The 26,790-nt window shown below is 45.0% G+C and overlaps 3 protein-coding genes across 3 annotated transcripts in view; 1 reads left to right on the forward strand and 2 right to left on the reverse strand.

The window, feature by feature from the left end:
- The window catches only part of ankrd6b (ankyrin repeat domain 6b), a 33,568-nt gene extending 25,973 nt beyond the window's left edge, over positions 1-7,595 (forward strand). Inside the window, exons 7-16 of the mRNA XM_084559865.1 lie at positions 14-112; positions 798-896; positions 1,560-1,637; positions 2,133-2,237; positions 2,499-2,612; positions 2,708-2,878; positions 3,097-3,249; positions 3,933-4,046; positions 5,319-5,616; positions 6,685-7,595. Of these exons, the coding sequence (XP_084415991.1) occupies positions 14-112; positions 798-896; positions 1,560-1,637; positions 2,133-2,237; positions 2,499-2,612; positions 2,708-2,878; positions 3,097-3,249; positions 3,933-4,046; positions 5,319-5,616; positions 6,685-7,259 (1,806 nt within the window). The 3' untranslated portion in view covers positions 7,260-7,595. The remainder of the gene's footprint in view (positions 1-13; positions 113-797; positions 897-1,559; positions 1,638-2,132; positions 2,238-2,498; positions 2,613-2,707; positions 2,879-3,096; positions 3,250-3,932; positions 4,047-5,318; positions 5,617-6,684) is intronic.
- Positions 7,596-9,030: 1,435 nt separating this feature from the next.
- lyrm2 (LYR motif containing 2) lies at positions 9,031-12,033 on the reverse strand. Its single transcript, XM_084560013.1, has 3 exons — positions 11,898-12,033; positions 9,814-9,954; positions 9,031-9,475 (listed from the first exon to the last, which is right to left on the reverse strand). The coding sequence occupies exons 1-3, from the start codon at positions 11,940-11,942 to the stop codon at positions 9,395-9,397; spliced, it is 267 nt and encodes an 88-aa protein (XP_084416139.1). The 5' UTR covers positions 11,943-12,033; the 3' UTR covers positions 9,031-9,394.
- Positions 12,034-13,937: 1,904 nt separating this feature from the next.
- Positions 13,938-26,790, reverse strand: part of mdn1 (midasin AAA ATPase 1) — a 55,677-nt gene continuing 42,824 nt past the window's right edge. The window contains exons 82-102 of the mRNA XM_084560468.1: positions 25,779-25,981; positions 25,509-25,670; positions 25,267-25,404; positions 24,965-25,100; positions 24,193-24,362; positions 23,908-24,039; positions 22,957-23,098; positions 22,153-22,460; positions 21,893-22,057; positions 20,671-20,772; positions 20,389-20,587; positions 20,139-20,309; positions 19,899-20,059; positions 18,672-18,761; positions 18,435-18,550; positions 18,148-18,322; positions 17,191-17,264; positions 16,946-17,060; positions 16,598-16,664; positions 15,509-15,651; positions 13,938-15,429 (exon numbers count right to left, since the gene is read on the reverse strand). Coding sequence (XP_084416594.1) covers positions 15,244-15,429; positions 15,509-15,651; positions 16,598-16,664; positions 16,946-17,060; positions 17,191-17,264; positions 18,148-18,322; positions 18,435-18,550; positions 18,672-18,761; positions 19,899-20,059; positions 20,139-20,309; positions 20,389-20,587; positions 20,671-20,772; positions 21,893-22,057; positions 22,153-22,460; positions 22,957-23,098; positions 23,908-24,039; positions 24,193-24,362; positions 24,965-25,100; positions 25,267-25,404; positions 25,509-25,670; positions 25,779-25,981 — 3,155 coding nt within the window. The 3' untranslated portion in view covers positions 13,938-15,243. The remainder of the gene's footprint in view (positions 15,430-15,508; positions 15,652-16,597; positions 16,665-16,945; positions 17,061-17,190; positions 17,265-18,147; positions 18,323-18,434; positions 18,551-18,671; positions 18,762-19,898; positions 20,060-20,138; positions 20,310-20,388; positions 20,588-20,670; positions 20,773-21,892; positions 22,058-22,152; positions 22,461-22,956; positions 23,099-23,907; positions 24,040-24,192; positions 24,363-24,964; positions 25,101-25,266; positions 25,405-25,508; positions 25,671-25,778; positions 25,982-26,790) is intronic.

Genomic DNA, 26,790 nt, shown 5'->3' on the forward strand with positions numbered 1-26,790 from the left:
TGTTTCTTTCCAGGCAGGGGACACGTGTCTGCATGTTGCAGCTCGCTACAACCATGTGGCTATGATCCGCATCCTTCTGGGAGCCTTTTGCTCTGTGTCAGAGAAGAACCAGGTAAGTTATTCACAGTCTGATGGCTTCATCCAGTGCAGATTACTTTGATTTGGACATTTTGATTGGTCCAAAAAGCATTTAAAAAAAAAAAGGCAACTGGACTTGCAGGACAGAGTAGCTTCTTCAGTTCTAGAGGACTGGTGGGAAGTTTGAGGTTTAAATAGGAAACTCTGTGGGTGACCCATCAGAAACTTGCTTGTTTGTGTAAACAACCAGAAACTAGTGTAGCTAATTTCCATTAGCAGTTAGATACTTACCTGTCATTGAGGGGGAACTGTTTGTCCCTGTCCTCTTGCCCTATGTATGAATGGTGCTCTAACAACCGTTTGACAGTCAGAGTCTCCAGTCTCAAGGTGTGAATGGGTTTTACAGAAGTTAAAACTGTATTAAAGTAAATTGATGGCAGATTAAATCTCAGTCCACCTCTTCTGTTTAGAGAAGGTTTTTCCAATCTGACATAAATGGCTTCCTTTATTCCTCTTTCAAACCATCTGTCTTTTCTGGCTAGTATTGGACGTTGTTATCTTCAAAGGAGTGTAAGTAGAAGTATTCCTAGGTTTAGTTTGATACTATCAATTGTGTTTGCATTTAAAATGTGTTTTCCAGCGTACACATGAGTATCTGTGCAATCATTAGACGTTTTCATTAACCACTCTGACCATACTCTCGTTCTGTGATTCTGCAGGCTGGGGACACTCCGCTACACGTTGCAGCTAGTCTGAATCATAAGAAGACTGTACGTTTGCTGCTGGAGGCCGGGGCGGATGGTCGCATCTGCAACAATGTGAGTGAATACAGTCTCCATCTACACAGACTTCTCCCAGAAGTGTTTGTGTGCACAATTTGCCAATCTTCAGCTTCAAAACGGCATACATCTTGTTATGGCACCAGAGTATCCAGATGACTATCAATCCCAGCTCACATTGGTCAAGAGGTAGAGTTCCTCCTGGCTGCTTAGCATAAATCCTGTGATTTATTGTTGGTAAACTTCAAATAGCATTAATATAGTTGTTTTTTATGAAAAATCAATGCATAGACACTAAGATGTTAATATCCTACACTATAATGTAGGAAAACTTTGGGTTGAGTTAACTGACACTTTCCATCAAGGTCAGTGTTAGGTTGCCTTTTACAGTTTTTTTTTTTTTTTAAATTGATGAAAAATGTCAAAAAACATTGGGAAAAACAATAGTTACAGGGAGACTTAAATTACTTCGGACTTAAACTCTGGAGTTCTTTCACTTGCATCATCTCAAATCCTCACCTTCTACAATGCTTGAACAGCACCCATCTGGAAAATGTGCCACCAACAATTTATCTCAATGAATTAAATCCTAATATTTAAGTTATGAAGGGACATACAAATGATTGCCATTGCCCATTTTAAAATGTATATAGCAACGTATTTGCAATTCAGACTTCTTCTGTCTTGACTTGGTTTCTGCAGGCTGGTCAAACTGCTTTGGACCTGGCCAGAGAACACAACAACCCAGACGTGGCTCTTCTTCTGACCAAAGCTCCCCAGGTAAAGTAGTTCAGTAACTCCCAGTCTGAGCGTTACAGGACTCCTTAAACAAAATTCACACTCACAGATCATTTTCTGAGTTACTCGTGAAGTGTAAATTACTTGGACAGAACAAACTTTTTTCTTGTTCTCACTGCCCTGGGAGCAAGAACAAATTTCTCGCTTCTCACGGAGTATGTAACAAGCTTTACTCTGCTTTTTACAGCATGAAATATGTGATTTTCAGGGTTCTTTTGTGTTTTTTATTAAGTAAATACAGTTTGTATTAAAGAATGTGCTCACAGTTACTGAATCTCCAAACTCAACGTCTTCTTTTTATGTAGAAAAAAAAGCACACCCTGTAAACTCAGGACAATGAATTCAATGAACGACCTGTACTGTGTTTATAAAAGGACTGTGTGTAGCCTCCGGGATCAACAACGAGGTGACTGTGTTCCAGTTCGATTCACTAATTCTGCCTCCGTCATTTTGCCTCCTGTGTTTGGACGTGTTCAGGTGCAGAGTTTTGTGCGTGGAAGGAACGTGAGGAAGAGGAGAGACAAGCTGAAGGCAGAGGGTAGAGCTCAGTCTGTGCCTAGAGATGAGATGTTACCCTGTAAGGTAAATGCTGGGCCACTCTGTCAAAGCGTGAGTGTTTAAAATTTAAACGAATACGAGTACAGGAATGGAAGGATGAAAAAATGCTAGAATGAGATGATTTACATAAAATAAAAAAAAATTCACATTCTTTTACATATTAAAACGCTGTATGGCTGAAAAATAAAGCCAGTGCAGAAGTGCCAACAATAGCAGCTCCTCAAATGACTGAGAGGAACAGGAAAAAGGCTCTATGAAATCTTTCCCTACCCATTTTTCCTGCAGGAAAGTGTATCTGCTGCAGATGACACACAAAGCAGTGACCGAGCAGCTTGCAAACACACTGAGGTGACCGAGTCAAAAACCAGGAGGGGAAAAAACAGGAAAGACAAGGAAAAAGTAAGACCATGGATTTTAATGTGGAGAAGCTCTGAACCCTAACCCTAACCCTTCTGGAGTAGTTAATAGCTAATCAGGCGATGTTGTTGTTGCAGCCCTCTTTGTCCGACCCTCTCCGCTGCAGGGAGACCAGACACAGTGAAGCCTTTCACAGGAGGAAAGGTAAACTGGCTGAAGCCTCCCCTCATGCATCCATCCCTCCACACAACTACAAAGCCTATCAGCTCTACACACTCTACCGTGGCAAGGATGGCAAGATCATGCAGGTAAGGACGCTCCACCGTTCATTAAGCTGTTCTTGTTGTTTTACATGTACGTTGCTCGCTGCCAGAATGGCTCCAAACCACAAGCCCGGAAGTCTTCTGACCTCTTTACAGCGTTTTTCATGCATTAAACACTTGGACTACACAAGCCAACTATTGACTTACCCTTCAACTTATCCCAAAAATGGACAAACACCTTCTGACCAGTGGCTGTGTTGTAGGCTCCTCTGAATGGCTGCCGCTGCGAGCCTCTCATCAGCAAACTGGAAAACCAGCTGGAGGCCACCAAGGAGGAGATGAAGACCGAGATCCATACTGTCCAAGACTTAATGAACAGCAAGATGGGGCAGATGGATCGCAAGAACAAACACCAGGTAATGTACGCTTTTACAAAGCTGTAGCTCGCTGCACTCCACTACTCCACGACAGGAAACAAAGGACGAAGAGTGAAGAGTCACCAACATGCAGAAAAACATTACTGTGAAAGTGTTTGTTTTAGTAAAACTAGCATGCAACTAAAAATAATACATTCAACAAAAAGTCAGCAGCAGCTTTGGCTTAATTCCCCCCTGGAGCCACACACATGCATAGCACACACACTCTCCTTGTACTGTAGGACGCTACAGATTAAAAAGTTGTTCATGCACGTACTCTGAGCATCACGGCTGACTGAGAAAACACAATTGTGGACATTTTACAGCTGACTGACAAAAAAAACACATCAAACACAACTCATTCAGAATAAAAAAAACATTATTCTGTGATTTGCTGGCCTATCTAATGGTTCTCTCCTCATCTTTCACTGTTACAGACGTAAGAAGTTATGTCTTTTGAGCAGAATGTCTTTGTGCAGGTACATTAGATAAAAGGACTGATGTGTGATCACATCCATATTAATATAAAGATCTTCATGGAAACCATGTCGTGCCACTTACCTTTGACACACTCTTACGTTCGGCCTCTTCAGTTTGCATAAATCTGCACAATGAATGATAAAGAAAAGCATCTTTCGTAGAATGCATAAGACGGTATGTGAAATCATTTTATTTGCTGTCAGATCCGGGCTCTTGACAAGATGACATTGGAGAGAGTGTCGGCAGAGAAGAGCGAGTGTCTGCAGAGGATCGAACAGCGGGCCCTGCAGGAGCGGCAGGAAGCTGAGAAGCGACAGGTAACGCCGGCAACAGTAAAAAAAATGTGCAAATCTGATTCATTATTAAATCTTTAACCCAACATCCAGGACTTTTGTCATCTAGTAAGAAAAATAGGCCTAGGCTGCTGGGGGACGATGCACTGAGCTCCTATCCTCTACCCTCTTCTCACTCACACCGAGCTCCTATCCTCGACTCTTTTCTCTCCCGCACTGAGCTCCTATGCTCTACCCTCTTCTCACTCACACCAAGCTCCTATCCTCTACTCTCTTCTCTCTCACACCAAGCTCCTATCCTCTACTCTCTTCTCTCTTCCGCACTGAGCTCCTATCCTCTACTCTTTTCTCTCACGCACTGAGCTCCTATCCTCTACTCTCTTCTCTCACGCACTGAGCTCCTATGCTCTACCCTCTTCTCACTCACACCAAGCTCCTATCCTCTACTCTCTTCTCTCTCGCACCGAGCTCCTATCCTCTACTCTTTTCTCTCCCGCACCAAGCTCCTATCCTCTACTCTCTTCTCTCACGCACTGAGCTCCTTTCCTCTACCCTCCTCTCTCTCGCACTGAGCTCCTATCCTCTACTCTCTTCTCACTCGCACCAAGCTCCTATCCTCTACTCTCTTCTCTCACGCACTGAGCTCCTATCCTCTACCCTCCTCTCTCTCGCACTGAGCTCCTATCCTCTACCCTCCTCTCTCTCGCACTGAGCTCCTGTCCTCTACTCTCTTCTCACTCGCACCAAGCTCCTATCCTCTACTCTCTTCCCTCCTGCACCGAGCTCCTATCCTCTTCTCTCTTCTCTCTCGCACTGAGCTCTTGCCCTCTAATTTCTCTGGCACCGAGCTCTTGTCCTCTAATTTCTTATCTAATTTCTTCTCTATTACTAGTCATGCAATTCTACTATGCTACTACTGTACAGCATGTTAACTGCTGTGTGTCTGTGCCTACCTAGCCAGCTTTAGGCAGATTGGGGGGGGGGGCGGCAATTTGTATTGTTATTGACGCTATATAAATTGAACTGAATTTAAAAGCACTGCAGTCATCAATAATTGTTCAGTTAACCAGTTCTGGATTAAAGAAAGGATAGACACAAGAAGCTAACAAGGGGATGCCGGTTATGTGACATGCCTGTCTTATCCTGAGAAGATGGACTTCCAAGATGGACTTCCATTTGCACAGATTAATATCACATCAATATTCTTAACTTAATAACTAATGAAATGATCTAACCACTGGAACCAAAGTCAATGATAGTTCCTTCTCTGTGTGGCTGTATGTTTCCTGTATTCAGGCATCTCTAGTCAGCGAGCTGAAGAACTGGTGTCTGTCCAAACTGCAGAACATGGAGGTTCGCTTCACGGGGGACCCCGGCGGCGCCAAGCTGCAGCGCTCCTCCTCCGTGGCTGCGGGTCTGAACGAAGCCGAGGGGGCCGACCTCACTGTGCTGCATGCTGGACAGGGGGGAAGCTCCCAGTGCCTGGAGCTCCACGACAGCCCTGCGCTACTGGAGTCCGTCCAGGTAGAAGCCAGCGTGGCGGAGGCCGCGTCAGCCAACCACTACTTTGTGGTTCACGTTGAGAGCTCTCCAGGTGATGACTCAAAAATAAGAAATATCTTAAGTCAGTTTCTTATTCCTATTCTTTCTCAGATTGTTGATCTCAGTGAAGGTACTGTAGGTGTGGTTGCGTTTAAATTGGATAGTATCCTCATAACAAAGGTTTGTTGTGTCCACCATTTATCTAAAAAAAGGTGGCACTGACTATGAACATTAAAGTCTCTGCATTGGCTTCCTTTTGTTGGTTTGTAAAGCTCTTAATGGTCTTAGTCCAAGCTATTTATCAGATTTGCTCTTATCATATGAACCTCTTAGAACCCTCAGGTCTTCTGGTAGTGGCCTTTTAATAGTACCCAAAGTTGGAACCAAAACCCATGGTGAGGCATAGGTACGAGCCTCCTATTGGATAATTACTGCATGGGTGATTATCTTTCAGCTGGCAACAAGTTATTTTAAGTTTATTTTGTAGCTTCTCATTTCTTAAACAACCATGTCTACAGACACATCCTGTGGTCCAGTAGTGTTTCCACGGTTCTTGCTCCTGTTTTAATGAATGCTGGTGTTGGTTTTGGTCTTTTTCTGAGTCTGAAGACCTTTGGTGAATTGAGGCCACAGACTTATCCGGCCTCAAAGTTCCTTCAATGCTCATTCTTTGCCATCAGACTCCACAACACTACATTCAGTCAGTGGGCTAGGCTAAATAACAGAAACACTTTAAGATAAAATAATCCTTTATTTATCCAACAATCTGCATCCTCCAAAATGACCATCCAGTTGAATCACCACCTTTCTGATGCCGTTTAAACCTAAACTGAACACTAGAGCAGTCAAGACGGCCGGGGCATTCAGTGCCTATGCAGATGACTCTTGTTTTTTTAGTCTTATTCGTATGCTGCTGTCTCACTTGGAATTTCTCCAAGCTCATTAAAGATCTCATCTCACATCTCATTTAAATCTTACAAGAGCACATTTCCCAGAAGCCTATTTTGCAGCTACTGAAGATTTATTTGTTGAACTTTATGGTCTAGCAAGCGTATTATTGGGATGGGTAGTGGTTACCACGTGCTGAATGATGACTGAATCTCTTTTGAACTCTAAACAGATGGTGATAAGGCTCATAATGCAGAGGTCATCTCTCCTGCAGCAGTGAAGAGCCCGCTGTCGTCCGTTCAGGTGGTTCGGCCCAAGGAGCGTCCGGTGATCTGCGCTGACACCCGGAGGAATGTGGACACGGACGGGCACGAGGCGAATGGGAGGAGCCGCCACCGAGCCAGTAGCCTGTCTCCGGCCACAGAGCGCTGCATCAGCAGGACTGAACGGGGCCTCAGAGGCAGGGAGCGAGGCCGCGACAGAGGGAAGCACCATAAGAAGCATTCTCAGGGCAGGACTAAGTCCAGAGGGGCCGCAGGGAGCAGGACGCTAGAGGTCTTTGGAGACCAGGCCGACGGGCTCCCCTTTGCCAAGGAGAGGGACAACATGCACGCCCTGGAGGTGACCCAGTACTTCTTTGAGACGGTGTCCACGCAGATGGAGCGCTGGTATGAGAGGAAGGTACAGGAGGCTCGCTGGCAGGCCGATCAGAGGTCCCAGGCCGACAGGGCCGCTCTGATTGAGAGGATCACCTACTTGGAGGATGAACTGCGGATGCTGAGGACTAACAGACATGATGACTGCTAACACGCACCTCATCTGTAACGTCATGACACGATCTACATCACAACAAATACTTAAAGGGGAACTACTGTTTTTTACAACCTGGACCTTATTTCTGGCATAAAATTAGTGTTTACTCACCCATATAACTTTGGTGTTATTTGGAGTCATTCCGAAGATATTTAGCTCCAGTGGAGCGCCGCGTATATCTATATAGTGGGAGTGACTGGGGCACCCGCGACGGTCGGCTTGTTTACCTGTAATTTGCTACTGCTAGTTTTTTGCAACATGGCTGAATATTTTTCCGATTCCGAGGTTGTGGACGACGACTTTGTTTACGATGGACGTCCTTACCGTTTTGAGCCAGAATATACGGATGAGGAGCTCGTTGAAAGGAGGATGCGGAGGCAGAGAGAGGAACAGCTGGCCAAAGAACACCAAACCGCTGCACGTCCGCGAATAGATAACAGGCAAGTCTGGACTCAACCAGGAATACCGCTGGCGTAAAATATTGGTGAAATGAACGAGTTTTGCAGCAGATAATATGATATTTAGAGGCTGCGTTTCGGTGCCCCATTCACTCCCACTATATGGATATACGCGGCTAAATATCTTCCGAACGACTCCAAATGACACCAAAGTTATGTGGGTGAGTAAACGATCGTATTTTATGCCAGAAATAAGGTCCAGGTTGTAAAAAACAGTAGTTCACCTTTAAGCTCTTTCTACGTTCCTCTGAATCATACCACAATGGAATATGCCTGTTGCCATTTTACAGATGTTTTTTTTTTTTTTAATCGTCCACATTTTCATCCCCGTCCTGAATGTTGCCACGGTAGCAATGGCCTGGCGTGTCGACACGTGTACATAGAGTTCATTAGTAACAAAGGCAGCTCTCCAGCACTGTGTTGTAAATAAACCTAGAATGTAAAGCTAAACGTGCGACGTTAAAGGACAGATAATCTCCGTCGCACGTTAACAGTGGGCGGCGTGAACTAACCAGACTCCTAAATATTAACACAACAAGCTAAGTCTTTCGTAAATACTGTACACTGTAGGTCATAATGAAAGCTGTCCAATGGAGGGAATCGCAGCATAATAAGCTCTGTGTTGATATCTGAATGCTAGAATCATCCCCGCGGGGAACAAGCTTAACTAACACTGTACACGAAACCAGACTGAAGAAGTTTTTATTTGACTGTTGATTTTGCTGAATGGTATATATATATATATATGTGTATATGTACGGATGCGGAAGTATGCACAGCTCCATAATTAGACTTTGTACAGCGTTTAAATATATTTTTTACATTCGCAGTTGTTTTTTTTTATTAAAAATTTTAAATAAAATAAAACATGTCATTGTTAAATCGCACCCGAGATGCTTACTGTAGTCGATTCCTTTCACCCGAGCTACGTTTATAAATCCCTTATGTTGACATATAACACATGGCTGAAACGATTCACCGCAACTAAACGGAGCGGAAGTGCATAATTATTCTACGGGTTTGAGGCCAGCTGCTGTGTCTTGGCGAGTATGGGAGGGAGTAAAGTGTTTACAGTCAGCAGGAATGGACACAGTAAGGTGAAGCAATACTGGATTTGCCTGTTTATGCCATGTGTAAACGCTGTATATAAACCTAGCTCTGATTCTGGACAGCTGATCCCCTGCCGGTCGTGTGTATTTGTAAGGAACAGTCCTAACATTAGAGGTGAATATGTTGCATGAGGAAAGCTGTTGCAGCATCACTGTCTTCCCTCGCTGCTATAGTCACTGCAGTCGTTCGTGGATATGAATAATGCACTCGTGTGTGGCGATGTAAAAAAAAATGCAAATTTTACGTCTGTGGTTTCATTAGTTTCTCTTTATTATATATATATAATATGTGCACCTGCCAACACACGTGTGCCAGAGGGGTGGGTGTCCTTTATCTTCACCACTGTGCCACACAAGATGGAGGGTGATGCCGTCATGTCTACATCGTTCATCTGTCCGTCCCTGAGCCCATCCAGAGACTCGTCACATCAGCGAGATGCTTCCTTTTCTCCGTGGGTCCCCTCATCACTTAGAGTCAAACCAGACCGCGTGACGGTCTCCACTGAGAAGAGAACTAGTCCAGAAAAGTCCACAGCCAGGACTCGGGAGCAGCTCACGCCGGTTAACTCTTGGCCAGCGCCAGAGACTTCTGCAGCTCCTGCAGGTGGTTGTTGGCTTGCGTGATCATCATGCGGACGGCGTCCTGGACGAACGAGGAGAGAGGAAATGTGAGCCAATCACAAGACGCTGGACACAATTACTATGTCAATACACAAGCAGTATGTCATCTATTAAGTCCAACGTGGTTTGAGGAAGGAAATGTTTCTCATGAGGCTTTAATTGAAATCATATTTATCTGATCAAATTCATCTGCTCAAGATGCAAATCAAATCAAACCGTCCAGACAAAGAAATTAACAAATTGTCCGTAACGGGAGCGGTGGAAGTCAAAAAGTCAGCAGGGTTCATGCTCCTCTCTGCGCGGCGGACACGTGACCTGGTTACGTAACGCAGAGCGAGCACATCGGCGCCGTCCTCGTACCTGCTCTGTGGCGTTCTTGTTCCTCTTGAACTCATCCCGGGCCCAGTCCCTCAGGTACTTCCTGTCCGCCTCGTCCGGTACCTGCCGGATCGTCCTCAGCATGGTCCTGTAAAGCCCTAGAACCTTCTGCCTCTGTAAAAACTGAGAAACACGACAGACATTAGGACACAGTTCTGCAAAAAAAATGATAAATATTGGCCTCATGCTCAGCGATGTGGTTTCAGAACTTGCAGTGTTGTGTGAAGTGATAAATTACTTCAAGTTGCTCCTCTGTTTAGGAAGCAAAACATATAATCTTGAAGGACTAAGTAAAAATTGTCAGAACGGCTGTAATAATAATTTCTGTAGGCCTTTTTAGACAAACCTACGTGAGGGGAGCCATCGATATGGATTTGCCTGATAACTATGGTGAATGTGCCGCCGGTGAATTGCCACGGGCAAAGACTCAGACAATGTAAATGTAAATCACAGGGGCAGTTAATGTATTGTAATAACAGCATGTAACTGTATTACATTACGGGGCCGCTTAAAAGTTTTTGTGACCTTCAGTTTTTTACATTTCAGGAAGAAAATGACTCAAAACATCAGCAGATTTTTCACAAAAGTCCATGAAATGATCAAAGAGAACCAAATCAAACTAATACGGCAGAAATATACTGAAAATAATATAATATTTGTGCATTTACTTATGTAAGAAAATTAATTATTTATGCATATCTGTGAGTTGCAAAACTATTTGAACCCTTGTTTTCAGTATCTGCTGTGATACATTTCCGGTAACTGCTGATCCGTCGTCTACAGAGCTGCTGCAGTTCTGAGATGCTGGTGGGTTTCCTCACTCCTGTGGAGGGTAACAGTTCTCCTCTATTTGTTCATCATCTGTCCGACCGTGGATTTGTGGATTAACAAACGCTTCAGAGATGGTTTTGTAACTTTCTTTCCCGTCCTCAGGTTTGCTAATTCATTCTGCGCCATCATACACAGATCAGACTGTGACCGAACAGGGAACCGAATGACACCAGAGTCTCGTTACATTAGTGATGGGCAGTTCGGCTCTTTTCTGAGAGGCGGCTCTTTTGCCACGACTCCCGAAGAAGAGCGGCTCTTTATTTAGTATAGTTTATAGCCTAATATTTAAGCTCGACACAGCAAATACATATAGTTTGAGTGTCGATAAGCCCTTGTGGATTCAGTGTTCTTATGTCTCATTTTGTGCAGTTATTCTCTTACAAAAGCATTCTTACTTTTGTTTAAAACTTTTAACAAATGAGCAAAACACTGCAATCAAATCCACGCGAGCAAAACCAAAACCAAATAGTATAAACGTCCTCGTGCAGGTTTGTGGTCTTTAAATTTCAGCCGGATGCTGCTTCGTTTTACGGGTGTCATAACTCACAACTACATGCGTCCGTACTCTCGTTTTCTCACCGCTGTCTGCTGTCTTAGTCGGCCGCAGCGTCTGTCTATGTCCTCACATGTAATTGGACACATGGCGTGTCCATCTAAACAAAGATCTGCCCCCGTCCTCACTTGAGCAGAGATAAAAGAGCAAAAGGATAAAGACATAGTGAGGAGTCGGCTCTCACTGGATGGGAATCGACTCTTCTGACTCACTACCAAGCATCGGCTCTTTGAGACGGCTCTTTCACTCATGACACATCACATCACTGGAGACACTTCTGAACAGATAGACTCTAATTTGGCTCTTCAGTGGACTTGTAATTACCAATTACTTACTCACAGATATGTAATATTGGCTCATTTTCCTGAATAAACAACAAGTATATTATTTCTTGTTTGATTTAGTTCCTCTTTGTCTATTTTTATGACTTGTTTTGAGTAGTTTTTATGCAGACATGTAGAAAATTCTCAAAGGCACAAACACCTTTTAAGCAGAAATGTACTTCATATAGATTAGATATGTACTTATTCCTGTATTCATTATCTATGAAGGAAACAAACTGTGGCTAGCTGGATTTAGCTACCAAGCTAACACCTCTGGAGAGACGCAGGAGACCGGTGTCAACTTTTTTTTTTTTTTTAGCGATAAACATTTTCTCCTTCCACTGATAGAGAGCATTTACCTGTTTGAAAGAAAGCGCAGCAGACGGTAACCTTGAAACTGTCATCTCTCTGAACCACAGTCTGAACGACACTGTGTCTGTGATACAACCCGACCCCAGAGCCTCAGAGGCGGATGTTGTGTGACGCTAGTAGCGGCTAAACGGTCGGTTGTCGCCCCCTGGTGGAGCGGAAGACAACAGGCACGACGGCAGTGCAGTTAGCTGTGGTCCCCCTACATTCGTGGGCGGTTCCAGAGGCGGGGCCACATGGGGTCAGCCGAAATCTGATTGGTTCTCTGTGTTGTCACTCACTTTGTCCGAGAGCGGTTGTCAGATTTTACTAGGGTGCAATTCCTTGGCCAAACACTAGTGGCGCTAATGAACCAAATAGGAATGTCCAGCGTCAATAAAGCTTACAGAACAAGAAGAAGAAGAAGAAGAAGCAGCAGCAGCAGCAGCAGATTTGATTTTTCCAACTAGTGATGGAGAAACTGAAGCACTGAATCAATCTGAAGCAACTGCGTTGAAATGATCCAGTGTTTTGAAACAATAAAGGAGCTACAGTATTTGTATGTATCTTGAAATGCTTGATTTTATTTTATTTTTATAGAAAATAATAATAATATACTTGTGTGACTGTGCCAAAATTACAAAATAAAAAAGTGAAATGCTTGTTGGTCCCTTGTAAAACTGAGAAGGGGATTTGGGTGGTTCAAAGATTTTTTTTAATTAAAAAACAAGATAATTTCCATTTTGTTACGTCCCTCTGCTCCTCCACTGGCTGTGCAAGGGTCTTTGACTTCTGCTTAATCACCTTAACCAGCCGCACCTGAGAAGACTGAAGAAAGGGCCTTGGTGAAGAAGACGAGGAGGATCACTATTCATGGGTTTCATCAGGTCCCTTTCCACAGGTGTTTTAATCAAGCACCATGCAGTCTACATTCATAATCTAGGTGCTTGATTTTAAACACCTGTGGAAAGGGACCTGGTGAAACCCATGAATTCCGCCGCAGAGGTAAGTCTGACCTGTTTTTTGTCTTTTTTTTTTTTTTTTTTTTAACTAAATAAACCTTTATTTTTCTGAGTTAGGCTTTAGTCTGTTCCTCTTCCTGGTTATCACCTCTCCAGGTTTTGGTAATAACGTCAAAGTGCTCCCACATATAAGACCGAGCTCTTTTAGGTGGCCTTGCCTCCATTCTCTGTATCTCTCATCTCCTCACTCTCAAACTCTCATCACACAGACACTTAATGCTCTCACATTTGCTTTACACTCATTTCCCTGTATGTGTGCTTAGTATGTATGTATGTACACTGCCTGGCCAACAAAAAAAAAAAGGTCAAAGACTCTAATATTTCGTTGGACCTCCTTTAGCTTTGATTACATTCACTGTGGCATTGTTTCAATAAGCTTCTCCAATGTCACCAGATTTATTTCCATCCAGTGTTGCATTCATTTCTCACCAAGATCTTGTATTGATGATGGGAGAGTCTGACCACTGCACAAAGCCTTCTCCAGCACATCCCAAAGATTCTCAATGGGGTTAAGGTCTGGACTCTGTGGTGGACAATCCATGTGTGACAATGATGTCTCATGCTCCCTGAACCACTCTTTCACAATCTTAGCCCCATGAATCCTGACATTGTCATCTTGGAATATGCCCGTGAACATCAGGGAAGAAAAAAATCCATTGATGGAATAACCTGGTCATTCAGTATATTCAGGTAGTCAGCTGACCTCATTCTTTGGGCAACGTAATGTTGCTGAACCTAGACCTGAGCAACTGCAGCAACCCCAGATCATAGCACTGCCCCCACAGGCTTGTACAGTAGGCACTAGGCATGATGGGTGCATCACTTCATCTGCCTCTCTTCTTACCCTGATCTGATGGTTCCCCACTATCCTTCCAGTTTTTAATAATGCGTTGGACAGTTCTTAACCCAGTTTTAGTAGTTTCTTCAATCTCCTTAGATGTTTTCTCTGCTTGATGCATGCCAATGATTTGACCCTTCTCAAACAGACTAACATCTTTTCCACGTAAATCAATGTATAGTGTCTGAATGTTAATCTAATGTTATACTAAGTTTACCTTAAACCTCACTCTTCCGTCGTTCGTTCTAAATCAATGAAACCATGCAACGTAGGCAAAACTCTCCTTCCTCTCAAAAACCCACAACCTTTTGAGGGACTGTACCCATTTATAAGCATCGTGAGTTTAACACCCCTGCCCTGCATTCCCATGCCCTGTAAGCATAAAAGTTACACAGATCTCAAAATTAAATGGTGTTAAAATTAGTAACATACTGTAGAAAATCTTACAGTGGCTATAGAACTGATTTGGGAACATTTTCCACTCTTCTTTGCAGAAGTGTTTTTCATCCCCACTGCCTCAACATCTACATCTACTGGGAGAAATTCAGTAATCATTAATGAGCAGAGCCAGAGTCACACTGTAAACCGTTTATTGTCGGGGTCATTCATGCCACAATTTAAGAGAGGGGATGCCGTTAACATCTTAAACATGACACGTGTCCACGATACGAAAATATGTCGATCAATATGCATGTGAGAAGAGAGACACGACGCGGGTGGAGCGTGAACACAGCAGGTGTGCTTGAACCGCAGAACTCGATTCCACGTGGGGTCTTTTATCAAAACTGGACTCCACCGTCGCTGCAGTCCAAAGTGCACGAGATGTGAATCTGTAAAAATCCTGACAGACGGAGCCTCAAAAACAGTTGGTTCAGGCGTGGAGTGATATGCGATGCTTTCTTTCTTTCAAGGCACATTTTTTTTGAGTTCCTCCCGAGTGCGTGACGTCGGGGGAAGGCTTCTTTTTTCCTCAAAGCTCTGCAGCTCTTGCACGCCCGCTGCTGTGTTCACGCCGACGGATGAATGACTCGACGACCTTCGTTAACACTGACTAAAACATCCACACAAACGTGAATCGGGTTGGGGGGGCTATTGTACACGGGGAGGGGGGGGACAGAGGTATTTACTGACACTTCACTGAGGCGTTTCACACGCAGGGGGAAAAAAAAAAAAATCACATTTTTGTTCCTATTATTTCAAAACGTGCAAGTTAAAGCGATCCTCGTTATATTACAAAAGGAACCGAATCCCCCTGATGAAGTCAAAACAGCAAAGGTCGCTATCAAACTCTACTAAAATCTACAGTAAAAATAAGAAAATAAAGGCACATGTACAGCGGTAAGTCCATCTTTCTTCTTTTAGTTTTTTTTTTGTCAGTTTTTTTTTTTTTTTTTGGGAGTTGTGGCCGAGGAGAGGCTAGCAGCAGAATGGCGTTGTGCAGTTGGCCGCTGCCTTGTCCTTCCATTCCTCCGAGAGACAGTCGACCCCTCGCCGGAGCTACTGGTCCGCGGCTGTGACGAGTTCAAACCACTGCCTGAGAGCGTCGCTCAGCGTCTCCGGCAGGGCGTTCACGTCCCGCAGGATGACGTAGAAGGGGAAGGGGAACTCGTCCATGTAGGCGCGGATCTCCGGCAGCTCTCCGGGCCCTTTGAATATGGGCACCTTGATGTCCAGGATGGAGTCCTGCGGCACATCACCGGCGTTTAGTTACACTCTGAATGTGGCGGTTTGGAAATAGGGCAAAAAAATCTGCGTCCCTTACCCGTGAGTTGGGGTTGTCCAGCACGACGAAGATGACGAAGACGTTTGCGCTGCGTGCCGTCTGCACGGCTGCCATCACCCGCTCCTTCCCCTCCAGGAACAACCCCCTGCCGTCGGACACGATGACCAGCAGCTGGGCCGTGTCTGAGGAGGGACAACGCAGGAGGTCAGAACAGTGGTTATAGGGGAACTACTGTTTTTTACAACCTGGACCTTGTTTCTAGCATAAAATAACTCACCCATATAACTTTTGTGTCATTTGTAGTTGTTCAGGAGATATTTAGATTTGCGTATATCCATGTAGTGGGAGTGACTGGGGCACCGAAACGCAGTCTCTAAATAACGCATCTGCCACGAAACTCGTTCATTTCACCAATATTTTGTTATCATATGCTAGTGCTATTCCCCGTTGAGTCCGGAGTTACCTGTTATCATCATCTGGGGTCTGTAGATTGATGTACTAACCTCTGACCTGGATGATGTCATCTCTGAGCGCTGCGCGCACCCGCGACGTTCGGCTTGTTTACCTGTAATTTGCTACTGCTATGGTTCGTCCGCAACCTCAGAATCGGAAAAATATTCAGCCATGTTGAAAAAAACTAGCAGTAGCAAATTAAAACAAGCCGACCGTCACGGGTGCTCGTGGCGCTCAGAGATGACATCATCCAGGTCAGAAGACATCATCCGGGGTCTGTAGGTCAATCTACAGACCCCAGATGATGACAACGGGTAACTCTGGAGTCAATGGGGAATAGCACTAGCGTATCATAACAAAATATTGGTGAAATGAACGAGTTTCGCATCAGATAATGCGTTATTTAGAGGCTGCGTTTTGGTGCCCCAGTCACTCCCACTATATGGATATACGCGGATCTAAATATCATCCGAATGACTCCAAATGGCACCAAAGTTATATGGGTGAGTAAACGACCGTATTTTATGCCAGAAATAAGGTCCAGGTTGTAAAAAAACAGTCCGATTTTGCTCACCAAACCGACTTGAAAAACACGAACTGCACAAACGTCCCCATGCAGGGACTAATGTAGTATCAGCTGTGTGTAATAAGCCAAGAGGCAGTGTGGGTCTTTACCTGAGTTCAAAGATCCTGGAATCTGTGAGCGCGCTGCCAGAAACATGTTTGTTGAGGTCTCCAAAAACTACGGAGAGAGATGTGAAGAGAGTAAGTCTAACAGTCGGCCATCATGAACAATCAGAGCTGCACCAGTGTACTGTGTTTGATTGGTCATGTTGAACAGAAAAGAAAAGAATGCATCATATGTGTGTTCTTAAATCCATCCATCTCATTTGCATGATTTTATTATTTAACAGCAACAACTTTCTGGAGGAATCACATGGTTCCATTTTCTACTTTATCCATTCAAATACTGCGTTTACATCGGGTTCAAAGCAACGTGTAGTGGACGGAGGATTCCCCCACCTGTGCTATTCTGGTCTTCTTCTGCTGGAACTGACAGAGTCTGAGGATCCGAGCCCCTGACTCGTCGTTGAACTGCTGCTGGAAGGGATGCAGCAGTTGCACCTGCTCGCCAAAGCTAGACACACAAGCAGACGCCACATGTTAGCGCTCGCGTCTACCTGCGCGTTGTTCCACGTCACTTCAACAATCACATGTTCATCTCAAGCGCAAAAAATGAGAAAACGGATACAAGCAAATGTTCGTACCTGCACACAGACACCTGTCCGACCTCCAGCAGGGTGAGGGCATTGATGATCACCGACAGGGACTCAAACGCCAGCTGCAGGACACAAGAGTGATGAGCCACATATTAACTTGACCCAGGATGCGTTGCGTTCACACCACCAAAGAAATCCGGACACCCCTCCAATTAATGCGAGGTCTGATCAGGACTAAGACACTAGTCAAGCATCTTTTGAGGTCAACACGGACTATATCTGCAAAAAAAGCCAACCAGAGACTGCTCTTTTTAAGCAGGCTGAGGGGTTTTAATGTTGACAGATCACTTTTAAAAATGTTTTATTTGTCCTTTACTGAGTCAGTCCCAACGTTGGCATTGGTTTGCTGGTACAGGAACCTTAACATCACGTATAAAAATCAGCTAGCCTGCAGCAGCTTGACGAGGTTGATCAAGTAAGAGCTGTTCAGAGGGCGAAGGTCGTCAGCATCACCCTCTGTACGCTGAGTTTCGACTTTTGCCATCTGGAAAGAGGTCTACCTTCCCTAAGAGGGTCAAATCAAACAGATATATCATCTGTTCCCTCAGTGGTAGGGTTTCTAAATAAGCTTTAGGCATGTCCTTGCAGTGTAGGCTACATATATCGTCATGATAACTCACCTGATGACATTTATTATCTATATCTATGTTTCTGTGTATTGTACTGTACTGTTTCATGGTATGAATTTGGCTGTTGACTATCAAATTGCCCAAACTAGGACGATAAAGTCTTTATAATCTAATCTAAACAAGTTTCTAATGGGCTACACCTACAGTTAAACCTCCACTTCCCACCAGTCTCTTGGAACAGAAGAAGCCACTTGGATGAGTGGAGGAACGTCTTCAAGAACGTCCACTTTTTGGATGACTGAGAACCTCCTCAGGGCTTCCTAAGTCCTTGTTTATGACGGGTGTATTGACATTGTGCACCGTCAAGCTCCCTGACCTGTTTAGAGTGGTTGTCCACCATGCTGGAGGAGTCGTCCACGGCCAGGCAGATCTGGTACTCCCTCTTGCTGGGCTTGGTCCTCCTCAGCCAGATCTTGTCTTTGCGGAACTGACTGGCGATGTAGGGAATCACCTTCCTCATGTTCAGACGCTTCCCCGTGCGGTAGTCGCCCCTGGAGAGCAGCACGACACGCACATGCGTTAAAAAAACGAGTGCAATCACGAAACCATGAGGAAAACGGCGAGGAATAGTCTGCAGTGAGGAGTAAGCGGGGTGTTACTGACTTGAGCTTGGCGGCCTGCGTGGGCTCCAGGATGAGGCGGAGCTGCTCACACAGCTGCTGGGAGAGGGCCGAGGTCAGGGTCTGGTACCGGTGCCACATTGAAGCTGCTGCACTCTCCTAAACCACAAACAAGAACACAACACTGCATCAGACCAGAAGCTTCACTCTGCTTCTTTAATCATGACATTAAATGATTCTGATGCATCAGTAAAAACTACAAGTCTCAGGTCAGCCTCACCTCCTCCTGATTCCCTGGAGTCAGTTTGTGCCAGGCCTCCAGCTGCTGCTCCATCTCCCTCCTGATCTCTTCTGGGTCTCTCTCTGTTTTCTGGAGACACATTACAAGATTAAATTTGATGCTTATCGCTACAGATGATGATTTCAATACAGTTCTCCAAGTGAAACCTTGTCTCTAACACATTCTTAACACCATAATCTCCTGGCTAAACCAAAAGGAAAGTCAGAGAAAACCAGCCCAAGCCTTATAGGCGGTTTATGCTCCTGCATTAAGTTGACACAGAGGCTACAGCGACAACACAGACTTCTACACAGACCACAAGAGCTGTGATTGGTCCGCTTGGTAGTAGTGAGTTCCTGCCTTAGTATTTCTGGCTGATTCTCCATCTCCGCAATTATTGAATTGATTGTTTTGGATCAATAAAGAATCGGTGAGGTTAACTGAGGAGGCCTGGAGACACAGACATCTGGATGACTCTTCTTCGGCGAACTTTTATCAAAATTCAGCAAAAATTTGGGCGAAAGTGAAGCAGGAAGTAGAAACAAAAATTAACCCGACTGGCAAAAAAGACACAATAAGTGCCTTTAATTTCAGAGTTATATTTTAGTAACTGTAGTAAATGTAGTAGGTGCATCATGTCATTTATCCTTCCTATGTATGTAGTGTACATTTACTTCTATTTATTGTAGAGTTGTACATATGCATTTTGCTTATACTATTGCATTTTAGTTATTTATTATTAAATAAATAAAATTAAAGACATATTAATAAATTATTAGATGTAAATAAATTAATAAATTATTTAATATATAGTAATAAATTATCAAATATATATAAATTCATAAATTATTAAATAATTAAATATTAGCATTTTATTTTATTTCAATTGAATTAAATTTATATAGCGTCAATAACAAGACAAATTGTCTCAAGACGCTTTACAACATCTGGTCTGAAACCCCCAGAGCAACCCTGAAGGCAACGGTGGCAAGGAAAAACTTTTAACTTGAGCAGAACCCAGCAACTCAGCTACTGTGACCAAGCAATTTCCCCTGTGGATCAACAAAGTTTATCTAAGTCTTAATCTAAATAACGTGCTCTGGCCTAGCCCTTCTCTCCAGTTCTGACTGATGGCTCATAAAAATAGAACAAAAATAGTTACGAACAGTAGGACCAGACGTTTAAAGCAACTTTGAACAATAGCTGAGAAAGGTGTTTGCTCTCTACCTGCATGGCGTTCAGCAGCATCTCAGGAACAGTGTGGATGGTGGATTCTGTGCTCCTGTCCGCTCCATCTTCCCCTCTGGGTTGCTGCCTGTCCTTCCATCTCTCCTCATCCTCCTCCTCCTCCATCTGCCTCTGCACCTCCATCTCTTCGCCGTCCACACCTGAGAAACAATAAACCAGACGGTTTAGTTCGGTTCATTTGAACTCGAGCGGGGCGGTAGAACGAAACGCCCTCGACACCTTTCTGGGACGGCTTGGAAGAGTCCAGCTGCTCGGGGTTCAGCTCCTGGACCTCGGCGGCTTGGAGCTCCTCTTCCTGGCACTCCGTTTCCATGGCAACGTCGTCGTTCGCCTCCTCGTCCTGGTCCTGCTGAGGGCCCGCTGCTCTCTCCTGATCGGCGCTGGCAACGTCTGGAAGCAGGAAAACTAACGTTAACTATCTGTATCTATATCTTGACACATACAGTATGTTTATTGGGTGAGGACCGACCGTATGTCTGCGCGTCGTAGGCCGTCTCCCCCTGCTTGATGTGTTCGTACAGGTCAGATTCCTGCTGGGCGTCGCTCTGCCCGTGGTCCTCGTTGCGATCCTTGCTCCGCTCCACCGTGCGCAGCCGCTTATTGATGCGCTCGTTGTAGTCGCCCGTCGAGCGCTCGTTGTCTGCTTGGCCGGGTTTTCTCTTGAAGCTCTGGAATACGGAGCAGACGAAAAGCCGAGGTTGGACGGATTCGAACGTGAAGAGAGAGAAAAAGAACTGGGAGAGATCTTTACCTGAGTCTGGCTCCGAGTCTGCCTCTCTGAAGCCATTCTCGCCGTCAGCTTTGACTGGTGGCCCTCTGATTGGCTGGCATCGGCTGCTCCGCTGCCATGCTCCTGGGAAATTAGGAAAAATTGATATTATCTGCCAATGCCTTGAGTTCTGTATTTTGTATGTGAACAAGTGTCGTATCGGAGAAACCAAACCCAAGTTGGTGAAAACTTTGGTCAGAGTTTGACATCCAACGTTTATGGTGGAAGTAAGAAAACCTAATTTTGGCAAATGTTTCAGCTGTTCTTGTCAGTTTAGCTAACCACCGGTTTGAGTTGCATCATGTCTGGTCTTCCATTGGCTACTGGTCCCATTGAGAATGAGCCAAGAGCCATGTGTTCATCTTTAGAATAGCATCCAGTCAAATCTCTTATCCACTGTATAAAGATGGATGGCGGAACGGGTCCTTTAAAGTGCAGCCAAAGCAAGTAGAGCTCCCCCTGGTGGTTGTTGGCTGCAGTACAGGCCATAAGCTCCACCTCCTCCATGTTAGAGGATGGGACTTGGGCCAAACTAAAACACTAAAATACACCTCAAATAATTTTTTTAAAGGTAGTTTATGTCATTTTAGGTCGTTAATATAATGTTGATGTATGTTCAAGTGCTAATTTTTCTGATAAGTTTTGTTTTAGTTAGTTGACGCTACAGAAACAGGATGTGACATCATGATGACTAGAAGTTGACCGTGAAGCGGTCCCGTAGGATCGTGAAAGTAGGACTAAATAAGTAAATAAGTGTGATTAATCCAACATTTCTTTGTAACTGGTGGAGGTAGAGCAGAGCGCGGTGTTAATCAAACGAAAACTGGTGGAAGAGTCTTGGCGGAGGTGTGGGCGGGTCCAATAGGAGTGGCTCCACTCTCGGACCATACTGCTCAGACTCTGGCCACAAACTCGCATGATGGCGACGCCCGAATCCCCGAGAAAATAGCGTCAGTTTGGCCAATGCAAGGAAGTGGAGTCCATATTTATATACAGTCTGTGCTTTGAACCTTCTTCACTACAATCTACAAATGAACAAAGACTAGCCCCTAGCATTTCTTAAACCCTGTCCTGTACTATCTAGGGTACGTCTGTACAGATTCTGAAGTAAGCACAGACTTGCTCTCAGATCGTTTTACCTTCTACTTGCTGGTCATCGTCATAAAGGGGAAGTATATTCAACATTAATGAGTCTGAGTGTTACCTCTTTAGCCTGGTCTCTCTCCGACGCCTCTCCCGCCAGCTCCACAGCTGTGTCACTCTGAATGTTTTCTTCTCCAGTCTGACCGTCTCTGTTGTGCTCTTTCCTCTCAGCTGACTCTGGTTGTTCGCCATCCTCGTCCCCACCTTCCTCCTCCTCTTCCTCCTCCTGAAATCATTAGTGCCAACAGTAAAACAAAGCTCTATATGAAAAAACACACCTGTGCCGGTCATGCAGCGCACAGCCACAGTTTGCATCCACACCTTTGGTTTGTGTCCTTCATCGTTTGGTACAGTCATAGCGTCATCCTTTCCTGCCTCCTGTCCTTTATCCTCTTCCTCCTCCTTCATTTCATCTTTTTCAGCAGCCTCCTCCTGCCCCTCTGGTTTCTCGTCTCCGTCCTCCCCCTCCTCCTCCTCGGCTTTAGGCTCCTGATCATTTTCCTCTCCCGGCTGGTTCTCTTCCGTCGTCTCTGCCCCCTTCTCCTCTTCCTCGCCCCCGTCGTCTTTCTGTCCGTCCTCTTTTTCATCCAGCTCCATGGCTTTGTCGTCGATGTCGAATGGATTCTCCTCTGAAAAGTTAAAAACTTACATAAGACTCTGACTAAGTTGAGAGGGGACGTTTTTCCACTGTTCTAAATGAACAAACATAGAGTTCACACAAAAACACTGTCACTTCCCATACTGAAAATCAGATCTCAGATCTCAGTACCATGGGGAGCAGAGCCTTCAGTTGCTCTGCTCCCCAACTCTGGAACTCACTCCCACCGGACATCAGAAACATTGACTCCTTCCCTCTCTTTAAATCCAGACTCAAAACCCACCTGTTCCAGATAGCCTATCCACCTTGATTGCACTGTTCCATTTGTTTATTCTGTCTTGTTTTGTGTCTTTATGTTTTTGTACAGTGACCTTGCGAGTCTTGAAAGGCGCTTATAAATAAAATGTATTATTATTATTATTATCTAAGAATCTACCATCCTGTTCCTGTGCAGCATCTGTATTCATCTACTTAGATAATAACTAGTTGGATATTCTGTTCTCGAGTGTTGCGGTGGCAGGTCTCACCGTCGTCCTCGCCCTCTCCATCGCCTCCGGCCTCGTCATCCTGGTCCAGGTTGAGGTCCTCGGGCAGATCCATGGCCTCAGGCTCCGGCTTCTTGTCCTGCTTTCCGTGGTAGGGGTCCACCTCATTCTCATCAAACTCCCTCTGAGTAAAGGGCAAGATGACTGGATTAGACATGGCTGAGAATAACAAACCTTAAAGGGGAATAAACTTTTTTTTCCACCTGGACCTTATTTCTGGCATAAAATACGATCGTTTACTCACCCATATAACTTTTGTGTAATTTGTAGTCAATCGGGAGATATTTAGATCTGCGTATATCCATATAATGGGAGTGAATGGGGCACCGAAACGCAGCCTCTAAATAACGCATTATCTGCCGTGAAACTCGTTCATTTCACCAATATTTTGTTATGATACACTAGTGCTATTCCCCGTTGAGTCCGGAGTTACCTGTTATCATCATTCGGGGTCCGTAGCTTGACCTACCGACCCCGGATGATGTCATCTGACCTGGATGATGTCATCTCTGAGCGCTGATGACAACAGGTAACTCCGGACTCAACAGGGAATAGCACTAGCGTACGATAACAAAATATAACGTAGATAATGTGTTATTTAGAGGCTGCGTTTCGGTGCCCCATTCACTCCCACTATAAGGATATATGCAGATCTTAATATCTCCCGAATGACTCCAAATGACACCAAAGTTATATGGGTGAGTAAACGATCGTATTTTATGCCAGAAATAAGGTCCAGGTTGTAAAAAACAGTAGTTCCCCTTTAAGGATTGGCAGAAATTGAGAAGCTGCCTAGAATGTGTGAGTGGGTAACGTTGCTGTTTGTTTGCATCAAATTCTGTAGAGTTGCAGGTGAATATTTTAAAAGCAGCATCAGTAATTTTGGCCTTTGAGAGGAGTATCTGTTGATGCCTTCAGTTCTGTGAACATTACCTCATCTCCTTGTTCATTGATCTTGTCCGTCTTCTCCTCCTCCATCTGTTCATCTTTGTCCTGGTTTTTCTTGTCCTTACTGGGGTCTGCCGCATCCAAGTTGTCGTCTTTGGCAACCAGCTCTGACTCACCCTGAGAGAAGACGTTGTTGACAGGAAATTAGGTGAGACAGATTTAACTAATAATTTACTCACAGCCAGCAGAAACCTGCGCTAACTCCTGCTCTAATTATGTTCCTCATATGGCTTCCTCATGACTCTGGCAGTAATGCCGCCGTGGTCGTACCTGGTCCATGCCCTGGCCAGACTCCTCCTCGTCACTTCCTTCATGCTCCTCATCATCATCATCATCACCCCACATCCTCTCATCCAGGGTGTCTGTCTGGCCTTCTCCCAGGTCGCCCATCTTTTTGTCGAGCTCCTCCTCCTCCTCTTTCTCCGACTCCTCGTCTTCACCTGCAAATATTCCAACAGAGGAAATCCGTGTTCACATCAGGTATTAAAATGAATCTGGAGAGGCTGCTTGAGATCACAGTTTCAGGTTCTGTATGTAACCAAACACTGACATCACTTGCAGCACAATAGTTGCCATCTCTTTTGAGTTGTTCGGCTTCTTCAGACCAATGAACTGTTTGCTTATAGTAGATACGATACAACTGCGGGATGTAATGAGATATGCACTGAAAGCACACATGCCCAGTTATTATATGAGCTATTTATTTATCTCTGGCCCTGACATTAGTTATTTTAGAAATCGAAATAAACCTCACATAATTAACCCAAGCATCTATGTGCACAGTGGACACAGTAGTAGAAGAAGAAGGCCCAGACCATCTCCAAATGTGGTCCGAGCAATCCTGTCTCAAACAGGCGCTTAATGCATCTTGTGCCCCTGTACTTCACTCAGGATGCATGCTAACAGCAGGTCTGAACAGGGCTAAACCGCGCTCTCAACCACGGAAGAGATTCAAATCGTATTAGTCTTCTGGTTCTAGTGCTAACCCTAACCCTTCCCTCAGAGGCTACAGAGGATACACGTTCCTCCTCGTTAAACTGACCAGGTTCGTGCTCATCCCCGTCGTGCATCTGGCCGTCGAAGTCCTCCGACATCTCGATGGCGTTGTCCTCCGACTTGATGTTCTCTTTCTGTTGCTGCTCTTCTTTTTCTTGACCCTCTTGCAAGGTGTCCTCCACCTGAACGGGAAGCAGAAGGCATTGATGCTTTAATAAGAAAAGCACTTTGTACCACAAGCACGGATACACTCAGTATTTAATTTCAACATGATGATCATGAGATGTTTTTTATTATTTCTAAGTAGATTACTGGATGTTATAGCACTGATTTCAGGTCTTCCATTACCTGATCTTCATTCTCGATCTTGTCGCTGACATCTTTGGTGCCCTCGCCCTCTCCTATGCCACCGCCCTCGTAATCGTGAAACTCCGTGGCCCCTTCTCCGTCTCCACCGGCCATCAGCTCCTGAGGCAGGCAGAAACCCTGAAGAGGAAGTCACAGCGGATGTTAGCTCGTCCCAAATGTGATATTCACACGCTACGCCGACCGTTATCATCATCATATAAACATTAAAAGAGTCCGTGTACCTTCTGAGCGAGCTCGGTGAAGATGCTGGCCAGGACAGACAGCAGTTTGCCCGTGCTCCTGTGTGCTCCCAGGGACACGGCCAGGTAGTAACGCACCAGGTCGGAGTAGATACCCAGCAGAGGCTCCAGGCACACCAGCATCCTGCACGCTCTATTTACCTCCTGGACACATACACCAGTCAGCAGAGACACAAACACATGCGCTAAGAGACGTCACTCCTTTGCGAGCTTTAAAAGTACGCCTACGTGTGCAGGCGTTTTTAATGGTACCTTGAGCTGTGGTAGCTGACAGGAGTCTCTGCGCGTCTTCAGGCAGCTCAGCAGCCTCTCCAGCCCGGCGCTAATGTCTCCCAGGCTAAGAGCCTCCACCTCAGCTTCCAGCTCCTCCTCCAGGAGCCGAGTCAGGTGGCCAGGCTTGAGCAGGTCCTCGGCGGCCTCCTCGGGCTCTGCCTCCTCCTCTTCTTCAGCGCTCTCTGAAACGTCAGAACAGCAACAGCTTGCAATGAAATATTGAGAAACAGGTTGTGTTCTTGTACTGACAACAAAGGAGAAACAACCAAAACAGGAAAAAAGTCGCCTTAGAGGTCCAAGTGGTCTAAGATACTCTTAAAGAATGTTGATCTTACCCAAGAACCAACAGGAAGTATTAATGAATGCCATGAAACTGTGGTTGCAAACTAGTTAAGATCTAAATCTGGAATGGACAACGTTTTCCTGGAGACTATCCCAGCTGTCATTGGGCAAGAGGCGGGGTACACCCTGGACAGGTCTCTAGTCTATCACAGGGCTAACACAGAGAGACAGACAACCATTCACACTCACACCTACGGCCAATTTAGCATCACCAATGAACCCAACGAGCATGTCTTTGGACAGTATTTGACATCCCATTCTTAATCCATAGGGTTTAATATGACGTTGGTTTGCAGCTATAACAGCTCCAACTCTTCTGGGAAGGCTTTCCACAAGGTTTAGGAGTGTGTTTATGGAAATTATTGACCATTCTTCCAGAAGCGCATTCATCCCGAAGGTGTTCTACCAGGCCAGTCAAGTTCTTCCTCACCAAACTCTCTCATCCATGTCTTTATGGACCTTGCTTTGTGCACTGGTGAGCAGTCATGCTGAAACAGGAAGGGGTCGTTCCCAAACTGTTCCCACAAAGTTGGAATCATGGAATTGTCCAAAATCTCTTGGTATGCTGAAGCATTCAGAGTTCCTTTCACTGGAACTAAGGGGTCAAGCCCAGCTCCTGAAACACAACCCTACACCATAACCCCCCCTT

This window comes from Chelon labrosus (assembly GCF_963514085.1).
Source record: "Chelon labrosus genome assembly, chromosome: 14".
In the NCBI taxonomy this organism is placed as follows: Eukaryota; Metazoa; Chordata; class Actinopteri; order Mugiliformes; family Mugilidae; genus Chelon; species Chelon labrosus.